An 18741-nucleotide genomic window follows, 5' to 3' on the forward strand; every position below is an offset into this window, starting at 1 on the left:
AAGAATCAGTACTGCAAAACTGACTGCATAGAATGTAGTACAGTTGTGTCACACTTACCATAATTGTAGATATTCGAGCAGATCAGTGTTGCAGTACAAACTCCTTCCCTTCTCCTCTTTCTGCTGGCCTCTCCCCCATCCCCGGGGGAAGCTTTTCACATAGGTAGTTCTTATACACTATCATTCCCTACTTCTACTACTGTCACATAGTTGGAGTCTTGCCTTATCCCTGACAAAACCTTTGACATCTGGAAGGGTCGTGCTGTCATTAGGCATCAGACTACTGCACAATGCCTAGAAAGACCAGAAGATGGCACTAGCGGGCACCTCTTTTATACCCTGAAGTCCATACATCAGCCGTTGGGCATCCTTTGGCTAAGGATGATGAAAAGGCTTTTGAAATTAGGCCTGTTTGCAGGAAGACCAGAAGAGTCAGTACTGCAACATTGATCTATTCGAACATCTACAATTAGAATAAATGTGACACAGCTGTACTTTACTGTTAGGACCCCCCCCCCCCCCCGCAGTGGCTAAGAGCTGACATAGATTGCTTACTTCTTGTGTGGCTTTGGGACCTTCCCCAGGCCTGGTAGGGATGTTGTTCCACCCCTGTTCAGGTTCCTGATAGAGGAGGCTTTTCTTTCCTACCAGATCCTGTTGATTACTTTTTGATCCAGTGGAGGGACCCATAACCTGCTGAGAAGCCTTCCATTTGAGTACCAGTGACAGTCGTCGTTTAGGTGGATAGAGCAGTGTCTGTTTACCACCATGTTTGACTTCTACAACCATCAGAAAGGTTGATGATGGCTTTTGTTGGGCTTTATTCTGCTGGGTGGAAGAGGGTATTTTCTATCCTTGGTCCCTGTTCCTGAAATACGGTAAAGTTGAAGACCAGCTGCTGCTGTCAGAGCAGTCATGAAGATTTTTTTCCCCTTTAGTGTTCTTTTGTTTGTCTATCAAATCTGTCTGTCTGCTTTCGGCCCAGAAGTTGTGAGTTATTCCACTGATGATTTATTTCCTTGGTGGCTCCTCTTCTCAGTGTTCCAGTTCTCTGGACCTTCCTCTCTTCATTGGTGGTAGGGGTTCCTGTTCTCATTCATCCTGAGTAGCTAGTTTCTTCCCTTTGGAAAGATCTCTTCTCCTCTGGCTTTCTTGAAGTGGGTAAAGCCAGGAGGAAGGGTGGGGTTCCTAACTCATGTCAATGCTGGAAAGGGTGGTTTCAGGTAGTACGTCTCCCAGTGCTTTGGTAGTTGGTGATCTACATTTGGCTCTAGCTGTTGCAGACCAAACAATCTGGTTCTGTGCATATCTGGATGTTCTACCCTAGCTGTGGGCTTTGTATACTGTTCTTTATGAGTATCTGCTTCTTGCGCATGGTTGGTTTTCCCCTTGACACCTTTAGTCCCTTTGGCCCTTTGGGCTTGTGACACTCCCTTAATAGATAGTCATTCCCTCCATAGTCATGATGTCATGCCTTCTGTCTAGATGCTGCTGAGTTGTTACTGCTATAGCTTGTTTGGAGTATTTTTTTGGCTCCTGCCGCTTTGGTAAAAATTCTGCGGAGTTGCTCAACTTATAAGCAAAAGCGTGGCATCTAGGTTCAGAGAGGTCATCGTACCACTGTACTCGGCCCTCTTTAGACCCATCATAGAGTATAATGCCCCCTATGGAATCTACCTTACCAGATTCATGCAGCATCTGGAATATCCACAAAGGTTCATTGCAAAAAGATTACAGGGAGTAAACAGTGTGTCCTACACTGATCGCCACAAAGCCCTGTCTCTTTACTTGGTATCATACAGACTTTTGAGAGGTGATCTTTGTCAGGTGTACGAGGCATCCCTGGACCCTGTTTTGGTGAACCCTTTGCATATCTCAAAATAAACAGCATCAGAACTAGTAGATTAAAACACCATAATTTTGTTTGTGACATAAATAGGACATGTTGGAGAGACAAATATGTTTCTTAGATATATCCCATTCTCTGTAAATGTTCCCCGTCCATGTGAAGCAGAGTTCCTCTCTATCCCTGTTTAAGTGTGCATTTTGGACCAATGACTTAGTAATGGGAAATCACCCCTGGTCTGAGGCCTATGGCACTGATGGAAAGAAGCAGTCACTAAATCACCCTTTATATAAATCAGATTTGTTGGTCACATTTGTGTTTCACGGCTAGGCTTGTAATGACCCTAGTGGACATTAGCTTAGAGTACACCTATGAACCTATGATGATTTTTCTACTGTGGATTACAGCCAACCATATTGACCCATCAAGGACATTCTTCATTTTAGGTATAACAGATGCATTCTTAAATTATGGGTTATAAATGTGCTCCTACTTTCCAGCTGGGGATATGCAGACTTTGTCTGCATTTGCTGTTGGATTTACTTGAAAGCTGAGTAAGTGTTTATTTTTATGTAAATTACTATTATTTTTATACATCTTTATTAAATCACACAGTTTTAGCAATGACATGGGTACATAAACACCTATGGAAGAGAAAACAAGCAATTGTAAACATTTTTCATTTGTTTCCTGCATTATACATGTATGTTTTTTTTAACCTTTATCATTCACTCCAGCATTGCATAAATTGCTCAAGTCCCATCTTCCTTTAAATGTTACAAAATCCAATGGAAAGCAGCCAGAGAGTCTCAAAAGTGTTTATTGAAGTGGTTATCGTTTGCCACAGTAGTCAAATTTCTTCAGATAACAAGCAGTTAAAATATTGTTATCTGAAGAAGTTTGACTATTGTGGCAAACGAAAAACACTTCATTAAACAGTTTTGAGACTCTTTGGCTGCTTTCCATTGGATTTTGTATTATTTTTCAGTCGTTTTGTGTGTTTTTAGTAGTTCCCTTAAATGTTACTCCTCCTCAGTATTATTCTGCATGTATTGTTATCACAGACACTGTTTATTTCTTTCTAGCTTGCTTCTTATGTATTCTAAAGATCCAACCTCTTCTTTTATTTCTTTTACAATACTCAGTATTTCATTTGCAGTTGGCTTAGATTTTTTTTTGTTCTTGACTGGCATGTGGATGGTCACTAGTGGAAAGGAGCAAACTGACAGGCATAGAAGATGAATAGTGGTATGTAGATGATGCATGTTTTCATTCTGTGCATCATGGGCATGCATCCATCTTCATGCATAGGTACATCTAGAAAGAGATGCCAACTAGTGCAGAGGATAAACCCAACCATAGGACTTAGCAAGGAAGGTCTTTTTCATAGATCAACTGGTAGGGTATGTATGTATTCAGTATTTATTATGTGGCCCTAATGTGCATTTTTTGTTTTGATTGGAACAACGTGGATTTGTATTGTCTTCAGACCTTTCTTCTCTGCATATCTCAATTTTTTTTTCTTTCAGGGAGTAATCAGTTTGGAGTCTCTAGGGAGAAAAGGTTATAGTGTACCCAAAACTGGAACCATTCAAGTGGTAAGTGAACTGAATGTAGATTAGTCTTATTCCTGATTTTGTTTCCTTTTGTAAAGCAAACAAAATATTTATGTACACACATGGGTTCCAATCATTTCGTCAAACATCTGTTTGGTCAATGAATGTGAGGAGTGGTGTGGTGCTTATATCAAAAGTACAGATAGCCTAATGGTCAAACTGTAAATGGAATGTTTCATCAAGAAAGGTAAGTGGGGCTGGAGGGGGTGAGAGCATTTTGTGCGTGTGTGTGTGTGAGTCAGGGTCAGGGTTGGGTAAGGGCCAAAATTAGAGTCGCCCATGCTGCTTAGTAATGCGTGCTAAACCTAATGCTGCCCCTTCCCCCTCCTCTAACCCTACACCTTACCTTAATTAAAAAAAACGTCTTGTAATACTGCCACTATTTAGATGAATTTGAGGTCAGTGTTATGTGGGGTTTAATGTGAAGATTGGGAGAGGAAATACTTTTCCTCTCTGTCTTTTGTAACTTCGATATTTAGGGCTTTCAGTATTCTGCGAGTTTGAACTTTTTAATGCTGTTTTTTCATCATGACATAATGAATGTTCAGTCATTTACAGGAGAACCATATATGTATTCGTCAGTGCCATAGGTTCATGTGGCCTTTTACTAGAAGTGTGTCAGCTGTCATATGTTGTATATGGTCCTGAAGAAGTGCAGGTGGTGTACTCTGACTCTGAGAAATGACAGCTGTTACAGTTATGATGTGTTGTAAATCAATGGTTGGTTGTTGCTTCTGCATTATATTGTTAGAAACTGTCAGAACACCTTGCCCCTACTACTCAGTCAAAATGAAAATAGCGAACTTTTCAAAATTAAACTCAAACAACACTTAAGGGATACGTGACTCTGCTTTTGCTCCACACCAGGCTAACCTTACACTGTCTGCTTCTTTCTAGACAGCTTTTCCTCCCTCTTTCACTCACATGATATTAGAAAATATATGAAATTTCACTTAGGTCAGATCCTGTTCTGTTCTTTTTCTCCTTTTCCATTCTCTACTCTTACTTATACTCCACACTCAAAATGCTTCCTGCCTACTTTATTCTACTTTTTCCTTCCTGTTCAGCTCTGCTAACTTGCTGCCTGATGTTCTTCATCTCACATTGCTGCAGTCCTTACACTTGGGTAGTCCGCTGTCCTCGGTCGGCCCGAATATAAAAGTATAAGGCTGACGTCGGTCAAGGCGCATTTGACTGACATCAGGACGTCAGGGTACAAATGCGCATGACCGACGTCATATCCTCAGTCTTTTTTGCCGCATGGTCCGATGCAGAAGCAGCGTTGCAAGTGCCGGTTGGCGTTCTGAAATTGTTCGATTTCGGAGTTTCAGACCGAGTCAAAGTTGGCTAAGTACCCCGTTGGGGAATATTTTGTTTTTTCTTGCCTCAGTGGTTTACCGGATGTCAGAAAAAGTGAATAATTGTATTTCTTGTGGGAAACAGATACCGCATAGAGACTACCATACTTTGTGTATTCCTTGTTTAGGGCCTGAGCACGACGTTGTTGGGTGTCGCTCTTGTGCTAGATTCAATAAGCGCACTATTAAGAGAAGATTAGATTGTGCCAGGTTAGTCTTCGGGAAGCGGTGCAATTATAAAATGCCGTCGGATGCTCCGACGCCCGCTTCGAAGAAGCGCAAGGACAAAGCAGTTAAACCTAGGCTAGAGGAACCGTCAGTACCGGACGCCGGTTCTTTAGAGGTGTCGGTGGAGCCGGTGGTTCCACCGGAGGTTTCTTTGGGTTCCCAGGGAGAGACTTTGTTATTGCAGGATGTGGCCTCTCAGGAGGCAGGCCAGGCGGATGGGGCTTCTCAGGTTACTATACTCCCCTCCCTGCCTAGGGTGGTTAGGCCCTCTCCTTCTGTTTCCAAGGCTTCTCCCAGGGGCAGGCCAGGTTTAGCTTCAGTTGGTGTTACCCCTAGCTCTTCAGGAACTGTACCCAAGAAGCATATGCTTAAAATGGCAGAAGATTTGATTACTTTGATTAGGGGTTCTATGCCCCCTCCTTATAAGAGACCTAGGGTGGAGCCTGAGCTAGGGAGTTTTGAGCAGGCTTCAGATATTTCAGAGTCTTCGGCTGAAGACTTGCAGGAGTACTCTCCTTATTCTGATTCTGATGTGGATGATTCTACTCCTTCTGCTTCTCCTCCTGAGGATTTTTCTTTTTCAGAAACTCTTCATTCCATGAGGGAGCATTTTAAGTGGGAAGGTCAGGACTTCTCTGATTCCAGGAAAAGGCTTAGGGAATTTTGTTTTTACCCCAGCATAGGCCTTTGGCTATACCTCCTGTTTTGGATGTAGTGGAAGATGTTTTTACAGAGGCTTCTCTTAATCCTGATTCTTTGCCTCCTGCTCCTGTTAAACCGGATAGGTAATACAGGGTGCCTGAAGCTCATAAGTATCTTTTTAAGAGTCCTAGGGCAGACCCAGAAACTGTTAGCCAGGGGCCTAAAGGTGTTAAGGCTTCTGTTGTAAAGAATCCGGTTCCTGCAGACAAAGAGGCCAGGGCCTTGGATAGATGGGGAAAGAAAGTTTATACTTCTTCCACTCTTGCTATGAGGGCTTTGAACTGCCAGTTTCACATGTTGAAATACCAAAACTATCTCCTTTCACAATTGAAGTCTAAGGTTGATGCTCTGGCAGAAGGTATTGATTGTAAAGAGTTGCAAGATTTAGTACATGTTTCTGAACAGGTGGGTAAGCATTCTTTGCAATGTGGTTTTGATGCTGTACAGGCCTCGTCTAGGGTGGCTGCCACGGGGTCAGTTCTTCGCAGGCACGCCTGGCTGAGGGATCAAAATTTATCTGAACATGTTAAAACAAGGATTTTAGATGCTCCTTTACAATCTGATGTGTTGTTTGGTCCTCCTGTTGAGGCAGTTTTAAAGAAAATGGAAGACAAGGCTAAGTCTATGCAGACTGTTAAAGATTTTTTGCAGGTCCAGCCTCCAAAGTTTAGTAGGAATTGGCCTACTAAGGGGTGGACGTATCCTTCTTATGATTCCCAGTCTAGAGGTAGATCTAGACGTGGTAGGGGTAGAGCTCAGGGCTCTTTCAGGCCTAGAACAGGGAGTTCTCCTGCACAGTCTTCGGGTGAGGGCAGGGGTCAGTCCTTTCGTAAACAGACCCAATGACCTACCTTTTCAGCTGCCAGAGCCTTCTCGTCTGGCAGCACCTTTGGGAGGAAGGTTGGCACTTTTCAAAGAAAATTGGAGTTTAATTACCCAAGACAGATGGGTATTGGATATCATACACCACGGTTACAGGTTTTATTTCCATACCTTGCCTCCTTTCAAAGGCATGCCAGACGTTCCTCCTCAACAAAGAATAGAGGCTCACAAGCAAGTTTCTCTGTTACTCCAAATAGGGGCCATACAGCCGGTCCCTATGCCAGAAGTGGGCCTAGGATCTCGCCTGTTCCTAGTACCAAAGAAGGGGAACACGTGGAGACCAATTTTGGATTTATCTACCCTCAACACTTATCTGGACATTCCCAAGTTCAAAATGTTGACGTTACAGCAGCTTTTACCTTTGCTGGGCAAAGATCATTGGATGGTAACTTTGGATCTCAAGGAGGCTTACCTTCATGTTCCTATCAGACTAAGTTGCAGGAAGTATCTGCGTTTTCGAGCTGGGACTTCTCACTATCAGTTCTCTGCATTGCCCTTTGGCTTATCTACTGTGCCCAGAGTGTTCACGAAAGTTCTGGCTCCAGTGATAGCTTTCTTCAGGCTAAAAGGAATACAGATCTATCCTTATTTGGACGACTGCCTGATTCTGGCTCAAGGAAGGGAAGAGCTTCTTCATCATTTGGAATATGTGATAGCAGTGCTAAGATGCCTGGGGTATTCTGTGAACGAAATAAAGTCCAGTCTAGTACCCTCTCAGGACATGTGCTTTCTGGGTGTGAGACTGAATACAGCATCCCAGATGGCCTTTTAACCCCGGACAAACAAAAGAGTCTATCCCTTTACTTCCATCAGCTATCTCATCAGTCCGGGCTGACTGCAAGGACAGTCCTTCAAGCCTTAGGGTTCATGGCATCTTGTATTCTGGTGCTTCCCAATGCCAAACTGCATATGAGGAAGCTGCAATGGTATCTCAAAATGTATGGACACAGCACTGCCAGGATCTAGACACTGTCATTCAAATAATACCTTGCATTCAAAAGGAATTTTTGTGGTGGGCTCAGGAATGTCACCTAAACAAGGGACTCTCTGTGACCCGGCCAGAGGCAAGTCAGATTTTAACGACAGATGCCTCAGACAAAGCTTGGGGAGCTCATCTAAATGGAAAGTGGATACAAGACAAGTGGCCTGCCAGACTACAACATCTACATATCAACCTGAAGGAGATGTTAGCAGTCCAATTTGCATTAATAGCTTTCAAGGATTTACTTCTTCCAGGGCAGGTGTTGATTCTAACAGACAACACAACTGTCATGTGGTACATCAACAAGCAAGGGGGAACACATTCTTATCCTCTATGCAGGCAAGCAATGATTTTGTGGGAGACTGCTCTCAGTTTACAGCTCAATCTTCAGGCAAGGTTTCTGCCAGGAGCACAGAACTCCTTAGCAGATGTGTTGAGCAGACAATTATGGATCCCCACGAGTGGAAATTGGATCCTCATGTATTTCAGAAATTGACAGTGTCATGGGGAACTCCAGACATAGATCTGTTCGCTTCTCCACTAAACCATCAGCTGCCAAAGTTTTGCACAAAAGGTTTCATCCCACAGCTTGGAAAGTGGATGCTCTTTCTTTCAATTGGAGCAATCTTCATGTGTATGCCTTTCCACCTCTGCCTCTCCTCCCAAAGGTACTTCTAAAGGTCAGACAGGACAAGCCAAGGATGATTTTAATAGCTCCAGATTGGCCTCGACAGCACTGGTACCCATTACTGAGAAGTCTGGCACGGAAGCCTCCATGGCCTTTGCCTTGATTTCACACCTGTTGTCACAGGAGGACAGCCATTTGCTGAATGTCAAACTTCACTCTCTTCACCTAACAGCCTGGCATATTCTGTTTTGAACCATAGAGGGTCTCAACTTCCACAACAAGTTTTGAATGTGATTTTGGAAGCTAGAAGGCCTAGTACAAGGAAAGTGTACGCAGATAAATGGAAGAGATTTTTATTTTGGAGTGCAGCAAAAGAATTTGATGTTTCTGAGCCTAATTTGAGTGTGGCTCTTCAATATCTTACTGAGTTACTGGACAAAGGTTTGTCTTTCTCTTCTATTAAGGTTCATGCTGCAGCAATTTCGGCTCACTATGATTGTGACCCGCCATTGTTTTCTCATCCTTTGTTCAAGCAATTTCTTAGAGGGGCAAAGAATATAAGACCCCCACGAACAGCTCCTACTCCTGCTTGGGATCTCAATTTTGTGTTGGAGAAACTCACTCTACAACCTTTTGAGCCTGCAGCTACTTCTGAGTTGAAATATTTATCATGGAAGACTGCTTTTTTGTTGGCAATTACCTCTGCAAGAAGGGTTTCTGAATTGCAGGCCCTTATGGCGGTTGAGCCTTTCTTAATTTTCCATAAGGATAGGGTATCTTTACGTACTAATCCTTCCTTTATGCCTAAAGTGGTTTCTAGTGTGGCTTTAAACCAAACTATTCATTTGCCTACTTTTTATGCAAATCCCCAAAATAAAGGGAAAAGATTTTGCACACTTTAGATGTACACAGGCAGTTGCGATATTATTTGGACAGAACTAAAGGGTTCAGGCAGTCTCAGCAGTTATTTGTTTCTTTTGCTTTGAGTTCTCAGGGCAAGCCTGTGTCAAAACAAACTATTTCTAAGTGGATTGGGTTTTGCATTGCTTTCTGTTATTCCCATCATGGCAAGGAGATTCCAGCCGGGATTAGGCCTCATTCCACTAGAGCTACTGCCACTTGACAGCTTTTTGAGGGGTGGCAACCAAGGATATTTTGGAGGCAGCTACTTGGAGTTCAGTGCATACTTTCTCTAGGCATTATCACCTGCCACTTTACTCTAAATCCAGGGCTGGTTTTGCCACTGCTGTTTTGCAGGGCATTTTGGCAGCTCCTACTTCCTTATAGTTTGGCCATCCTCCCATATCTCTGCTTTGGGATTCTACCCAAGTGTAAGGACTGCAGCAATGTGAGATGAAGAACATAGTACAGTTTTGTACCTACCATAAATGTAGATGTTCGAAGATCCACATTGCTGCAGTCCAATTTACCCTCCCTCCTTCCCCTCTGTAGTTAGAGGTGGTTGTGTGGGTTGAGTGGTACATATTGTGTATATAGTGTATATTTTGTACATATATTTAGGGCAAGGGTACTTGGATGTTTGCTGTCTTTTGGTTTTGACCTTTATTTTTAGGGTCTTCTGACATCTGGGGCAAGAAAAGACTGAGGATATGACGTCGGTCATGCGCATTTGTACCCTGACGTCCTGATGTCAGTCAAATGCGCCTTGACCGACGTCAGCCTTATACTTTGATATTCGGGCCGACCGAGGACAGCGGACTACGCAAGTGTAAGGACTGCAGCAATGTGGATCTTCGAACATCTATATTTATGGTAGGTACAAAACTGTACTTTCTTTCCCACTCTACTTTTCCTCTGCTTTCTCAAGTCCACTTACTCTAACTCTTCTCTCCTTATCTACTCTTTATACAATCCATGTAGCCATTACGTGAGAACTCTTCTCTACTACTCCTATTTATGATCTGTACTGCATTTCAACTACTGTTTCTGTTGTGCTTTATTACTGCTATGTAGCTGTAAATGAATGTGACTTATTTTTAAAATTAATCTACTATAAATCTGCTTTGTGTATATAATTGTGAAAATGTTTCAGTGCAATTGTAAATCTGTAGGATTATCTCCTGCTTTTGCTACTTTTTGTTGTTAAGTTTACTTCATATTATGTTATCCTACTAGGAAAATTATTGTAACTTTTTTCTTTAGTGTGTGCATTGTGTTTTTCATATTGATGTATGGAGCTTTCCTCCCCAGGTCTCTGCTGAAAAAGTTTGCTTTTGTTGACTTTGTCAGACTGTCCCGGTAAATTTATTTCCAGTTTGATTACCGGGGAAATCCCCTGGGTCAAAATGACCCATTTTCAGTGGAGGCCCAGGGGAGAAAAGCTCCAAGATACATGATACAGTTTAGATACAAAGATACAAATGTGTAAAACATGCATTATATAGTACAGTTACAAATAAGTACATTCAGTGACACGCATAGTCAACAAAATTCATAGTGGGTGGTCTTATGGGTTATACCCTTTCATTTGAGCAAACACTCTTATGTATTAGGTGTGAAAACATTTTACATACATATATTTAAATAAATGTGGATGCACTTTATATGCACACTTTTAAAGTAAGAAGCTATTTACAATATTTACAAAGTTGAGTCGTGTGATAAGTAGCTATAAGAGATGAAGAAAGCTTAGATACACTCATAGGAAAATAGCTATGGGAGATTATAGAGAGCTTAGAAACCTGAGAGAGAACCCTCTGGGGACATATACTTGAAATGATTAGGTGGGGAGAAGGCAGGTACATTTCCATTTCGTGGACAGGTGTTTGAAAAGCTGGGTTTTGAAGTTTTCTGAGTTTGGTATCATTCTTAGAGAGGAAGGAAGAGAATTCCATTTTTTGCTTAGTGAGACAGAGAGGAGAAATTGGCCAGCTGGAGGTTTGGGTTTGTGCATAGCAGTTAAGTTTTGATGTTCAGATCTGAGAGTTCTGTTGGGGGTGTAAGGGGGAAGGATATTTGTTAGAGCTGGACATATAAATAAATTAAATTATGAAGCTGCATTCAGTAATGGAATCATGGATTCTCATCTTAAGTGAATTTCATTATCTTTTGTCCTGGATTGAATGCATTTTTATGAACAGAAATTTAGTAGTTTTATGTATTGCTAGAGGATTATAGTGTAATGTATGTTGACTACAGAATATATATTCATACAAACTCTGCAGATGCATATGCTCTCGCATATTATGATGTCTACAAAGTGCTCATACAAACTCTGCAGATGCTTATGTCCCTACATGTTTTGACTAGCATTTGAAAGCAGATTTGAGAAAATGGCCAAATTGTACTTCCAGGATGAAAGTTTAGGCAGCTGCCTAAGTTATGAATTTGTTTTCACTGGGGTGAAACATCTGCTAACTGTATTTTCTTCCATCTCTACTTATGAGCACAAAGATCAAGAAAGTTATATATTACTTCGAAAACCATTTTGTATAGGAGTACAAAAGTCTCATTTTGAATTTGATCATACAATATTTGTTTATAACTTTCATTTTCATATTATTTACTTCAATTTGGAGTCATGAAATCATACTTTTTTTCAAGAAACCAAGTACATAGTAACAAATATATTAAAACAGTGCGCTAAAGACAGTGGATGAGAGTCAGAGACATTGTGCACACCCTGTAAGGCTGCTGTGTTCAGATAAGCAACCCTAAGGGCTTTATCTGATTCAGAGACAAGCCCCAACTCCTTTGCACCAGCTGAAATTCAACAGTGGTCTGCATTGTTTTTGTTTGACAATAAAGGTGATAATGCAAATGAAGATGGATGTGTATATTAAACAGTACACAATTGTGTACCAAAGCATGTCTAATTCATAGAGTTCTTACTCTGATATGTAGAGAGATTCTCCATTCTTATAGCCCTTATATAAACAGTATCAAGTCACACCAAAAAGATCCAGAGGCACATCTGCACGTGATATACTAACACAGCAGTGGGAGTGTTATAGGGTTTGTATATCACTATGGAATGTTTAAAGTGCCGTAATTCATCATCACACACGTGAGCATATGTATGTATGTATATACTGTGCATACATATTTATAACACTTACACAAAAAAAATTTCCATTTAAGAAAGATATTTCAATGCCTTCCTTTTTCCACTAATGCCAGTATTTCACTGTAGCCCTACTGGTGAGCTGTAGGCCTCTGCATGTCTGATTCTCTAGCATCCAGTTGCTATTCACGTCTGTTCCCACACTGTCATTTATACTAAACACTGTTTACCAGAATGCAGAATGAGGTAATGGAAAAGTGTCCCTTTCTGAATGGCATACAGTACTAGCTTTTTACTAGCTTTTTTTTTTTTTTTTTTTTTTGCAGTGATCTCTGTAGGCTACCCATTGAAAACAGACTTAGCATGAGCAACAGTAAACTTCTCTTCCCTTGAAACTCTTGTTCATTGAAAATGCCTTGAAACACACATTCATTGAAAATGTATCTCATCAGTGCCAAATTAAGTGTATCTTGAGGTCTGGTCTGTTTTCAAATCATAGGCCTCCCACGCACATTTCTAGGGCCTTGCATAAATGCATGTGTTCTTTGACTCACCTTCCTGATTGTTTTAAATTATATTTCTTGTTTAATACAGCAACATTTTAGAGTGTGTTTTAAATTTGTAGTTTTAAACATTTGTTTTCAGTAAGTGCTACACCCAGCATGATAAAAATATTCCCATCAATCTAAATGAAGGAGTTACATTTTCAGCACAAAGCAAAATAAATCACCCCGTCACTATTACAATTATAATAGCTGTTTGCCTGTATTATTTTGTCCCTAACTGTATGGAAGACACAATCCCTTTTGGAGATAGGGAGAAAGAATGCCCTTTGTAGGCACCAAATTAAGTGTATTGAATCTAGCTTTATTTATTATTTTATTTGACATTTGTTAACTGGGTTTTCCAACTGAGCCAGGAGCCCATTTTTAGTGGAGACCTGAGGATAAAAGCTCCAATACAGAAACAATTACAATACATAAGCAAAATTGCAGTACATAAGCTACAATACATTAGAGTAGAGAAGTACAACAAGAATAAAACTGTGGGTTGTATATAGATCGTACAGCAGTAGGACTTTTCTAATGCATAGATGTCATTTTAAAAGAATATAATTCAAATATAGAGAGAGGAATTTAAAGTAGATCAAAAAATATTTATTCTTTTTGAATTGAAAGATATTGAGAAAGATCCTAGGGGGGCATGGGAAACAAGGACTGAATACAGGGAGGTCTACTGGCAGCTCACTCTTGAAGCAAACAGACCCCCTGGCCTCAACGACAATATTTATCTGGCCCCAATACTAAAACTTAGGGCAGCTAAGCTGTAGACATACTTTGTTTGGACTATTGGTGTTTGTATTGAAGTGGTTTGTTTTTAGCGTTTCAAAAGTTTTTAAATATTTTATTGTGTATTACCTATTTATTTCTGTATTATTAATCTTATCAGTGACATTGACACGTTTGTCTTAATATATGATGTTAAGTTGTCAATCTCGCCTTCATTCTTGCTGGATGGGTTTGGAGCCGACCCTCGGCTCCGACTCTGCCTATACTAAAGCTCGAGAGCTATTTTTACCATCTCGAGGCTACCCTATATCCCACAATGCTAGGCGATAACTACCCAGATCTCGTTTGCCGCTTACAGCTGCGAGGTGCTTTTCTTACCGTCTCTGCAGGTTAGATTTTATAATTCTTGAATTTCTCCCTTTTAGTCAGATTTTCAGTTAGTTTTTTGTTAACGACCATCCCATTAGCTTCCCTTCATAGCTAATCTCCCTTCCGGTCCCCCTTAATCCCTTAATTTCCTAACCCCCTTGTTTGGTTAGAAGGTTAGGCCTTTGGGCCTAATCCCCTTTCTTTAATTTGTTAGTTTAAATTGTTGTGTGACTGACTTAGCTTGTGTTAAAGGGTGTTTGTGTGTGTGTGTGTGTGTGTGTGTGTATATTTTTGTTAGGATGTCTAAAGACACCAGGGTCTCAGGCTTCAAGAAGTGTGATTCGTGCTGTCAGAAAATGTCGCTGACAGACGGTCACACTTCTTGTGTTTATTGCCTGGGCCCTCTGCACCTGCAGGACTCTTGTTCTGTCTGTCATGCGTTCAGTCCAAGAGTCCTGCAGGAATGCAGAAATAAGTTAATTTTGAGGGGCTTATTAAAGCCTGAAGGTTCCCCAACCAAGTCATCGTTGGGGAAGCCTTCAAAGCCATCCAAGCTGTCGGCTCCGTGTTCAGAGCCTTCGACTGGGGGTGCTCTGACTGCTGCTACATCGGCTCCGGCTGGAGCCGATGTTTCCAAGACACAGTCTTCCTCATCGGCTCTGGCTGGAGTCGATGATGTCCTTCAAGGATGCATCTGCAGTCCTTACATATGGGTTGTCCTGCCTCAGGCAGCCCTTCGGTCGGCCGGATTCCAAAGTCTGGGTCCGGCGTCGGCTGATGTCGCCCCTTTCCCGACGTCACTGCACCTGGGATACAAAAGCGTCAGCCGACGCCATCTTCCTCATTCTTTCTTGCTGCGCGGTGCCGAAGCAGAAGCAGTTTGCAAGTGCCGGTCGGCCAGCTCCTGTGATTCCAGCTAACCGAAGACTTCAAAAAGCTAAGTACCCCATTGGGGACTCTTTCTTGCCTCAGCCGATGTCAGATCAAACGGTTAAAGTTAATAATTGTTTATCTTGTGGGAAACAAATACCTCATAAGGATTTCCACTCTTACTGCCTACCCTGCCTAGGCCCAGACCACGACGTCTCGGCCTGTGCAGCCTGTGCTTCTTTCAATAGACGCACTCTTAGGCGTCGGGCGGAGTTTGCAGAGGAATTTTTTGGGGAAAAATACTGTTACAATATGCCGTCGGAGCTTCCGTCACCTCTTTTACCCAAAAAACGGAAGGACAAGGACTGAAACACGCGGACCGTGGTTTCGGCCGAAACCACGCCTAGGCCTACCGCGAGTGTCTCGGTCCCTGCTGAAACCGATTCCTCGGTGCTTCCGACCGACGAAACCGTTCAACCAACAACCTCGGCCCCGGAGGCCTCCTCTGAGTCGGTCATAGAATTTCCTTCGGAAACTGGTGCTCTGGAAATATCCGACACCATTCCTCTGGATAAGACTACTCCAGCACGTGGGGCAGCCAGGCCTCCTGCATCCATGTCCATAAAAGCTTTTACACATGCTAAAGCTGCTAAACAGCCCAAATCTCTCCCTCCCAAGGCTATTCCTCAGGGATCCACTACCGGTTCACAGATTTTAAGTTTAGCTGAGGACCTTATTTCCCTAATTAGGTTCTCTCAGTCACATCCGGACAGGGGTTCTCATCCTCCTCAAGACAAAAGGCCCAGGATTGAGCAGCCAGATCCCCAGTCTTCTGATGAGGCCTCAGATGACTCTGCCCTATCAGACTACCAGGAGGAGGCCTTTACGGCCTACGAGGATTCTGATGCAGAGGAATCTATTCCCTCGGCCTCCCCTCCTGAGGAGTTCTCCTTTGGGGAGACCCTTCACTCCATGAGAGAGCATTTTAAATGGCAGGGCCAGGAATTCTCTGACTCCAGGAAGAGATTAAGGACTTTTTTGCATTTACCTCAGCATAGACCTTTGGCTATTCCTCCTGTTTTAAATGTCATTGATGATGTGTATTCTGAGTCTAGTATTTCCCCTGACTCCCTTCCTCCGGCCCCTGTCAAACCCGACAGGTACTACAGGGTCCCGGACTCACATCATTTCCTTTAGAAGGGCCACTCTGCTGACCCAGAAACTATTTCCCAGGGTCCAAAAGGGGTTGCAACCACCACTACTAAGAACCCACTTCCTTCTGAAAGGGAGTCTAGGTCTTTAGAGAGATGGGGTAAGAAGGTGTATACTACTTCCACTCTTTCTATGAGGGCATTAAATTGTCAATTCCATATGATACAGTACCAAGAGTATTTGTTAGATGAATTGCATAAAAAACTATCTTCACCTGAACCCCTAGATCGCAAGGCACTTCAGGATCTGGTACATAACTCCCAGCAGGTTAGTAACCATTTCTTGCAGTGTGGTTATGATGCATTGGAAGCTTCATGTAGGTCAGCAATGACAGGTGCAGTCATACGTAGACATGCTTGGCTGAAGGAACAATCTCTGCCAGATCATGTTAAAGCAAAGCTTCTGGATGCTCCGCTGGAAAAGCAAAAGTTATTTGGCTCCACGGCTCAAGAGGTCTTAAAGAAATTTGAGGAAAAGGCTAAATCAGTACAAACAGTCAAAGATTTCCTACAGGTCCAACCACTAAGATTCAGCAGAAATTGCCTTCTAAGAATTGGTCCTTCCCGGACACAGACAGATTTCAAAGAGGCAGAAACAGGCGTGCCAGGGGTAGAGGGCAAGCTCGAGGCTCCTACAGAGGACGTCAATGGCAGCCTCCTAACCAGAGAGGTACTACAGGACCTACAACTACTACACAAGGACCATCTCAATGATTTGACCATGACCCCGCCAACCAGGGCTCAATTGGAAGCACCTTTGGGTGGAAAGTTATCTTTATTCTCAAGAAATTGGCACAGCATTACAAAGGACAAATGGATACTGCAAATAGACAAAGGATACAGATTCCATTTTCATACATTACCAAAAAGACAAGGCATGCCAAACCTGCCACCAAACCAAAGGGCAGAGGCTTTCAAACAAATTTCCAAACTACTCCAAATGAAAGCAATAGAAAGGGTTCCTCTCTCAGAACAGGGCCAAGGATTTTATTCCAGACTATTCCTTGTTCCAAGAAAAGAAAAGCAATGGAGGCCTATTCTGGACTTGTCCGCACTGAATACTTACCTCATCGTGCCAAAATTCAAAATGCTGACATTACAGCAACGCCTTCCCATGCTGGGCAAGGGGTCCTGGCTGGTAACTCTAGACCTCAAGGAGGCATACCTGCATGTCCCTATCAGACAAAGTTGCAGAAGACACCTCAGATTTCTTGCAGGTTCAGAGCACTATCAATTCTCAGCATTGCCATTTGGCTTATCTACTGTGCCCAGAGTATTCACGAAATGCCTGGCATCAGTAATTGCACATTGCAGACTTCAGGGGATTCAAATTTACCCATACCTGGACGACTGCCTCATACAAGTGGACAGCCAGCAAACACTGGTAAAACATTTAAACTGTGCCATCCGACTACTACAGGCCTTGGGATACACAGTCAACATTCAGAAATCAAGACTTGTTCCATCCCAACAAATAATTTTCCTGGGTACAAAACTGGATACAAACACCCAGATGGCTTTTCTCACAGAAGAAAAACAAGCACAACTTCCGGATTATTTCAGAAATCTGACAACACAAACCCAGCTAACTGCAAGGAAAATCCTGCAGGCCCTGGGATTTATGGCATCTTACATTCTTCTGATTCCACAAGCAAGGCTGCATATGAGGAAACTACAATGGTACCTAAGGAGTCTATGGTCTCAGCACAGTCACAGTCTAGAAACCTTGATCCCCCTCATTCCATGCCTTCAAAAGGAGTTCCTGTGGTGGGCAAAAGCAAGTCAGTTAAACATGGGCCTGACTTTCAGCAAGCCACATATCAGCCAAACTATTACAACGAACGCCTCGGACCATGGATGGGGAGCACACATGGAGGGCAGATGCATTCAAGGACAATGGACACAAAAAGAATTGCATCTGCACATCAACCAAAAGGAAATGCTGGCAGTGATACATTCCATCGCAGCCTTCAAGCTCTTCCTACACCAAGGACAACTGTTAATAAAGACAGACAATACCACAGTTATGTGGTACATAAACAAGCAAGGAGGTACCCATTCTTACCCTCTTTGCAGACTGGCAATGCATCTGTGGGATCTCTCCCTAAAACTCAATATAGAACTACAATCCCAGTTCGTACCAGGAAAAGACAATGTACTGGCAGACAGCCTGAGCAGAAACATCTTGGATCCACACGAATGGATGTTGCACCCAGATATCTTTCTCCAGCTAACACAGTCATGGGGAACGCCGGACATAGATCTGTTTGCTTCCCACCACAACCATCAACTGAGGAAATTCTGCACAAGGACATACCATCCTCAAGCATGGAAAGTGGACGCCCTCTCGTTCAGCTGGAATACTCTAACAGTATATGCATTCCCACCACTGCCATTAATGACCAAGGTCTTACTGAAGATCAAGACAGAGCAACCAAAAGTAATTCTGATAGCCCCGGACTGGCCAAGACAACACTGGTATCCACTGTTAAGGAGCATGTCACACACGAAACCTTGGCCTCTACCACAATGGCCACTTCTTGACACAACACAATTACAAGACTCTGCACTCCAGTCTAAAAACCTTGCAGCTGACAGCCTGGAGAATACCTTGACTCCTCGCCAGGAAAAACTATCCAAGAGGGTACAGGATATCATTATGGAAGCCCGACGACCTTCCACAAGAAAAGCATATTCAGCAAAATGGAAGAGATTTCGTACCTGGAGCACCACAAA

The 18741-nt window shown here is 42.6% G+C and overlaps 1 protein-coding gene across 1 annotated transcript in view; it reads left to right on the forward strand.

Annotated features, from left to right (window-relative positions):
* Positions 1-18741, forward strand: part of FAM214B (family with sequence similarity 214 member B) — a 2663862-nt gene that overhangs the window by 2521429 nt on the left and 123692 nt on the right. Inside the window, exon 14 of the mRNA XM_044077337.1 lies at positions 3376-3444. Within this exon, the coding sequence (XP_043933272.1) occupies positions 3376-3444 (69 nt within the window). The remainder of the gene's footprint in view (positions 1-3375; positions 3445-18741) is intronic.

This window comes from Protopterus annectens, chromosome 1.part1, assembly GCF_019279795.1.
Source record: "Protopterus annectens isolate FY-2018-M chromosome 1.part1, PAN1.0, whole genome shotgun sequence".
NCBI classification, from domain to species: domain Eukaryota; kingdom Metazoa; phylum Chordata; order Ceratodontiformes; family Protopteridae; genus Protopterus; species Protopterus annectens.